This window comes from Vitis vinifera, chromosome 14 (genome assembly GCF_030704535.1).
Source record: "Vitis vinifera cultivar Pinot Noir 40024 chromosome 14, ASM3070453v1".
NCBI classification, from domain to species: Eukaryota; Viridiplantae; Streptophyta; class Magnoliopsida; order Vitales; family Vitaceae; genus Vitis; species Vitis vinifera.
Window position 1 is genome coordinate 6,053,797 of NC_081818.1, and position 7,722 is coordinate 6,061,518.

The window sequence follows — 7,722 nt, forward strand, 5'->3', positions numbered from 1 at the left end:
AGTTAATAATTTATTTATAACAAAATATTTTTAAAAGGTTTACGATGGGATATAAATCAAAAAATAATTTTAATAATATATTTAATAATACGTCGTAATAAAAAAATATTTCTAATTTTTTTAAAATTAGTAAGTGTTTGATAAATCAATTTAATAACTTAAATTGGCTTAATAACTTAATTTAATTCACTAAGTAAATTAATTATTTTGATAAAGTAACTTAATGATACGATTTAAAGTAAAAAATATTTTTAAATAATAAGTAAAAATAATTAACTTATTATTAAGTTTATATATTCATTTTAACTTTTTGTCTCTATTTCTCTAATTCTCGCTTCCAATTATGTAGATATTGTTCATTGTCCGTTATGAGTTCAAAAGAGCCTTTATAGCTTTAAAACGTGTCTACATAATAATAAATTTCTTAAAATAACATCCTTATTGTATCTCACATCGAGGTCAAGGATCAGTTCATACCTAATTGTATAGATATCATTTGCTCTAGGCCTAAAGGAGTCCTCACGGCTTTAAAACATGTCTACAGGGTTAAGGAGCTCATACATATATTGTGTCAGGAACTTTCTCCCATATCTAATGTGGGATCTTTTGCTGCTCTACGACTTCCACTGTTCCTCAACTTCCTTTACCCTAATTATATGTTAATTTGATTGTTTAAAATATATTTTTAAGTTAATTTTATCAAAGAATCTTAACACTTAAAGTAATAATTAAGTAATAAATTTTAAGTTAATAACTTAAAGTCAACTTATTAAATTTTAACAAACACCCCCTTAGCCTTAAAATTGCTATCAAAATATTTAATATTTAAAATAGTTAATTTAATACTTATATTTTTCAAACAATTTTTGAAAAAAAATAATAATAATCTTCAAAGGTAATCCTTTATTACTTATACATAAGTTATTATTTTTAATTTTTAATTTTTATTTTTAAAAAAGAAAAGTATGCAAATGGCACCTAAATTTTTTGTGTTTAAAATAATAACCATTAGATAGTCTGACCCAATTATTTTCTAATATGCATTACATGGTTACAAGTTCAATTTTTTGTCACAAGAATATAATAATTGGTTCTAATTATTTAGATCCTCATGAATCCTATTTAAGATTGTGTTGTAAATAGAAACGTAAATTGGTTTTATCGAACTACTCATTAGTGTATTCAAGTTTGGATATATTATAACTAATTTTGTGTTTTTTACTTGAACTTAACGGGCTATCGTTTCTTCGTAGAGTGGATCTAGGTATTCGAGGTGGAGTGTGGAGATCTTAGCCACACACGATAACACTTTTAAGAGTGCAGAGATCTTAGCCACACATAATAACACTTTTAAGAGTGCGGAGATTTTGTATGTATACTAAATGTGTCCCATGTTTGTAGATTTAAAAATTATAAAGCGTAACAACTCATATCAAATCATATAGATATTGTTTGTTTTGAACCTGAAGGGACCTTAAGGTTTTAAAACACATTTACAAGGTTAAAAAAAGTCTATATACATATGGTATCAGGAACTTTCTCCTTTATCTGATGTAGAACATCATAATCAATCTTTCTTCATGCAAGCACAACGTCTTCATTGTATCCCAAGGGATTATGGAGTTAAACAAACAAACAACCCCTCACGGAACCAAACAAACCTCCATATTGAAGTCAAAAATCAACTCTGATACTATTTGTAATGATTCGTTTCCAACCATGTATATATTGTCTGTTTTGTATTTAAAAGAGTTTTTACAAATCTAAAATGTATTTACAAAGTTAGGAGGAGTTTATATATATAACGTCAAAAACTTTCTCATCTATCTTATGTGAGACATCACAATCATAAACAACTAAAGTTCCATACATTAGGATCAATTAATATGATAATTATGGTGAATCTAATGACTTGCTATTTGTACATTCAAACTTGGTTTGTATGGTATGATTCAAGATTTATCAAAATTAGTTAAAATTTTTAAACTTAATTTTGTCATATAATCAAATTTCATTTTATCAGTTTGTAAGTGGATGTTTGGTAAACCAACTTAATAACTTAAAGTAATGTAATAACTTATTTAAATTATTAAAAAAATTAAATATATTTAGTAAAATAACTCAATAATATGATTTAAAGTAAAAAATAACTTCAAGTAATAAGTAAAAACAATTAACTTATTATTAAGTTCACATCTTCATTTTATTTTTTATTTTTTCATGTATCCTAATTACCTCCATAATCTTCTTTGCTACTTCATAACCTTCATTAACACTCAATCTTATTTGCCCTAATTATAATTTATGAGGATAAATATGTCAATTTGATGATTTAGAATAAGTTTTAAGTTAATTTTATTAAACAATCTTAATACTTAAAATAAAAATTAAGTAATAAGTTTTAAGTCAATATTTTAAGTATAATTTAACTTAAAATCACTTAAATAATTAAGTATTAAGTTTTACCAAATAATCTACTTAAATTAAGTTTAAAAATATATTTACACACAAAACTTAATTTTCTAAATGGTTTGAATTCCATAAATGGAAATTCAATTTTATGGCAAATATTAGCTTGAAGGAGTTCCAAAGAGTTGTTTAACCATACATTTAAACACAATTTAGTCAAAATTAAGTTTAACTAAACCCTCTTTTAGTTTGAAAAAGTTTAATCTATACTATATTAGAAATTATGAAGAGTGGATATGTATCCTTTTGAAATTGAAGTACTCCACAAATATAGATGATTTCCCCATGATGTAAATGACCTCCACACCTACTCCACCTCGTGATTTGATTCCAACAATCCATATTAAATTCACCTTTTTATCATTCATTCATCATAAAATTAATATTAAATTCATCTTTTGTTGTTGCTCATTATTGCATTATAACTTATGTTTTGTGTAATTCCTCTTGTAGCCAAATGATCTTAGGTGGTGTTTGTTGTTTAGTTAAATAGAAAAAGTTAAAATATTTAGTTTTTTTTATTAATTTAAAAGTAATTTATTAATATCAACCAATATAATTAAAGTGAACTTTTTATCAATAAGTTCAATTTAGTTATGTTAATTGATATTAATAAATTACTTTTGACATAATAAAAAAAATAAAATATTTTGATTTTTTCTATTCAACCAAAAAATAAGTGTCACATAAGAGTCAAATCTATCTATACCCTAAGTCATACAAAAATACAAATGTATGTAAATTTTCCTCTTCCTAAAATGTTTTTATTATGTCACTTATTTTCTCTCATATTTGTGAATCAATCTCTTAATTCTAAGTTTATTGTAACGTGAAATCTCTCCATATTTCAACTTCTTCTTTTTTTTTCTTGGTCAAAATCTTTGACTACAATAATAATATTGATTCCAAGTTTTTTATTTGGTTTTTGCTGATTTAATTTCCTTTTTAAATTTCAATTTCTTTAATAAAAAAAATATTTTTTTTCAAAAGTACCCATTAAGTATAAATTATTTCCATTCATTTCCTTTTCATCAATTTTTCTTAATTTCAAGAGTAATATTCTACAAAATCTCTTTAGAAAGGAGTATTGAGGGAACATATTTGAGAAAGGAGTAGACAATGTGACCTTAAAGACGACCTCCTCATATTAGTATTGATTCCATAAGTTGGCCAAATTAGTGATATTGATGCTTCTAGTAGCAACTATGCTAACTTAAGAAAAGATCGAGATGATGGTAATGATGTCAATGATGGATGAAATATTGAGCAATATAACCAAAGTCAACATCCATTGAACTCATTCATTACTGAAATCAATTTCACATGCTGCATATAAGATAAGGATCATAGCTTCAAATGAGTCGGTCCATGCATAAGAGCTATCAAAGAGTCATAGATAGAAAAGAGACAATAAAGGATATAAACATTTAAAAATGAGTTCCTTTTTACCGGTTTTGAGCCCATGAACATAAAGACTCAACACACTAACACATTAATTGAAGTTAATGTTTATCCATATATTTTTCTTTATAGATAGCCTCTTCCACAAATATGGGATGAGTTCATGTTCTACTGGTATGTTTAATTTTCTTCGTATAGAAATGTTATATGATGTTCTATATCATATTCAAGGAAGATTTTAAATGAATGCATGGGTGACTCAAACATTTCCTATCTAGGGAAAGGAAGGAGCTAGTATTGACATTTCATAGAATCAAATATTTGTGGTCGTATTAAATTTGAGTGTATATTTTCAAAAATCATATTATCATCAATGTATATTATATTACGGTTAAACCTCATAAATTTTCAACTTACCTATGAGTTTTGATCAATTTTCATCCCATGAGCAAGTATTTCCGTAAAATCTAGCATTTAATATTCCATCAAACACAATTATTTTTTTTAATTCAAAATTTTCAAACACAATAATTATCTTTATCTTTAATAAAAATATTTTTTAAAGACAATTTCTAAACATGAAAATGAATGACATGACATTATTAATTACTTCTAGTTATACTTATACTTCAATTATTAAATGTAGAAGTTAGGTGTCATCCCCAATCAAGCCTATATGTATCATATTGAATATAATTTATTTATTTATTTCTTCTATCCTTTCAAAGATGGTCAAAATATCACTTTAGCATAATCATGGGATTCAAAATAAACCTAACTTTATAATAAAACATTCAGCAAAACAATAAATCACTTTATTATTTTTATTTATTACTTAAGGTTGTTTTTATTCTAAGTCATATTATTAAGCTATTTTATTAAATATACTTAATTTATTTAATAACTTAAATTAAGTTATTAAATCACTTTAAGTTGTTAAACTAGTTTGACAAACATACACTAAGAATATGTTTGACAATAATTTAAAAAAAAATATTTTTAACATTTCTTGAAAGATAAAAAAATTTAAATATTAAAATAATTATAACATTTTCTAAAATCATTATTAAACATATTCTAAGCAAAATACTATAAAAAAAAAAAATAATGGCACTTAATGGGCCATATAACTTAAAGACATAATAATATACAAATTAACTTAATGTGTAATACAAATGAGTGCCATTGAAATGTCCATTATACCCCTTAATGGGCCAACTACGACTTAGAGATGACCTAATTAAAACTCTATATATCAACTAAAGACAAAGTTGTTGAGTCATGTCCATGAACAATAAAGTTGGCTTCCTTACGTGGAAGATTGCGTGTCAAAAGATTAATTACTTGCTTGCGAAGCAAGCCTCCCGGATCATTTTCAAAGAGGAAACTTCCGAAAATTTTCCCAATGGTGTAGATTAATTAAATGATGGTGAGATTTCAGGAGAAATAAGAGTCTGAAATCTTTGGGATTTGGATTTGTTTGAAATCTTTTTCCTTTTTTCCTTTGAGCAAATTCATTGGTCATTCAATCATTTCTTGTTTCCAACAATGAATAAAAACTGTGGGTACAATAAACAAAATCTGAGTATTTCACGACTCCAATCAATGGATTTTGACCCACGAACCATGACTTGGTATACCAGAATGCACCACAAACAACATATAGTAACCTGGTGGTGCAATTTCAGGCGTTGATGGCCCAACCACACTCAACCTATACGTATTCCCTACCTCCTGCATGACACTTTCCACTCTTAGCACCACCATTCTCTGGTTCATTGCCACTGTGTGTGTAGTAAACGATGGCGCAACAATATTTGCTGATAGAACTCTATCATTCGTGTACTCACACACATTGAAAACAATCGAGAATGACTGCCCATATAGTAAGTTCTCATCCAGGGATAGAATATGAGGACGAAGTGAAGAGAATGCTGGTGATGTATAGGGAGGTGAGTATGCTTCCAAGCTGAGGTCTGTGGGGTAAAGGACGTTTGTGAAGTTATAGTATACGTGAGGGTTGCTTCCTCCGACTAAAATCCGGCCATCCGGTAATAGGACAGCGGAGGAGTGGTACATTCTTGGTCTGATTGATCCGGACATGACTAAAAATCTCCGGTTAACATCCCCAAAAGGCAGGTAAATCACCGGGTTAGTAACCGGACTTCTTCCGTACTCCCACCCGGCTGCGCCCAATCGTGCCCCATTGATTATGATAACGTCGCCAGTGGGAAGAAGTAGCATATCCCCCATAACTCGAGCAACCGGCATCTCCTCCATGACCCAATTAGGGTTTTCATCAGTGACCTTCAGACGTCCGCATGTCAAGCTTGCACTAACAAAGTTTCCACGCAACGCTTGTGACACTGCACCGGGCGGTGCACCACCACAGACCAAGACCTCAGCTTCAATGGCTTGGGTTTCATTGATGGGGAGCATGACTGATGATCCTGAGCTAGGGTAGTTACGAGGCTCGCCGCCGGTGATCGGTGGGAACTCCTGAACAACCCTATTCCGCTTGTAATCTAGAGAAATCGATCGTGTGTTGGCGAAAATGAACAGGTTTCCGTCGGGTAAGAGGTGTAAGAATGGGTACAAGTTGTTCTCATGGGCATCTCTGGTTTCTCTCAAAAAATCAAGGGTGTATAAGTTAGAACCTCGAGAACTCCGAGGGTAAAACTCATAATTAAACTGCCGTCTTCCTCCGACGATGATGATACGGCCGTCCGGCAATATCTGATTACTCGCATACCATCTACGTTGGGACAGGTACCCAGGAAACTCGACCCAATCACAGCTATAATCGTCGCATGGGGTGAACATTCGCAGGACGTGATCTCCATCGTTAAACCCACCAGTCTGAGTAAGAGTCCCATTGGGGAGAACGGATCCAGAGGAACACCAAGTGTCAGTTTGAACCTTCAACGGCCGGAAAGTGTTGGTGTCGACGCAGTATAGTAAGGAGTGAGCAGTGCAGTCAGTTTGGAGGGCATGATCACGAGGATCATGGCGGCAAAGGTGAGGGGGAAGAGAGAGGTTGGAAGGGCCAAAATCAGTTCTATCAAAAATGACGACTTTGTTGTTCCAAAGGAGCTGCATGTGCATGGCTGATATGCCGATGCTGGCGTGCAAGAGATGCCATTCACCTTGATTGACTGTGGCCGGTAAAGTTTGAGAGAAGTCTGGAGCAGAGAAGACTGTAAAGAAGATGGAGAGTAGGATGAAAGCGGTGATCATATTTGATGGCTATGTATTGAAGGTCTGTAGTTGTGAGTAGTGGATGTGTGTGAGAGTTGGTGGAGAGAGGTTGATGTGATGAGCGTATATAATAGAGCAATGAGAAGTGTTGGTCTTGGGGAGGACTGGGGGAGCAGTCTAAACCTCAGGCATCATATGAGGGGGCATTCAAGAAATGCGCCATAAAAGCTCTGCTATGACACTAAAACGTGACCACATATTGAGCCAAAATAGGGTTCATGCCCTTGGCAAAAGCCTAGACAACAGAGTTTTGGTTCAAAGTCTACTGTTTGAAATGGAGTTTTTGGTTATTTAGAAATTGTAATTTGAGACTGCAATTTCTAATTTTCATAGAAAATGTATTTATAAAATAAGGGTTCAAACTAATTTAAATAAATTAATTAAAAAAAAAGGTTAGCTTAACCAATAGTTTCAAACCATACTTATACTTTACATTATGTTTGTTTATAAAATAGATCAATTTGACCCCAAATTCTAGAAAACAGGGATGGCGACTTGGTGTGATAAAGCACAGAAATGGCAATTCCCAGTCAGCCAAGCAATCTGAAACAGCAATCACCTGACGCCAAGATGGAAGGGGAACCAGCTCATGAT

The 7,722-nt window shown here is 31.0% G+C and overlaps 1 protein-coding gene across 1 annotated transcript; it reads right to left on the minus strand.

Annotated features, from left to right (window-relative positions):
* Nucleotides 1-5,350: 5,350 nt before the first annotated feature.
* Nucleotides 5,351-7,371, minus strand: LOC100257180 (aldehyde oxidase GLOX). Its single transcript, XM_010661789.3, has one exon. It carries the CDS (start codon nt 7,105-7,107, stop codon nt 5,473-5,475), a length of 1,635 nt encoding a protein of 544 aa, XP_010660091.1. The 5' UTR covers nt 7,108-7,371; the 3' UTR covers nt 5,351-5,472.
* Nucleotides 7,372-7,722: the final 351 nt, after the last annotated feature.

Excerpts from the sequence above, each read along its gene's own strand:
- LOC100257180 (XM_010661789.3), bottom strand. The coding sequence starts at position 7,107 with ATGATCACCGCTTTCATCCTACTCTCCATCTTCTTTACAGTCTTCTCT.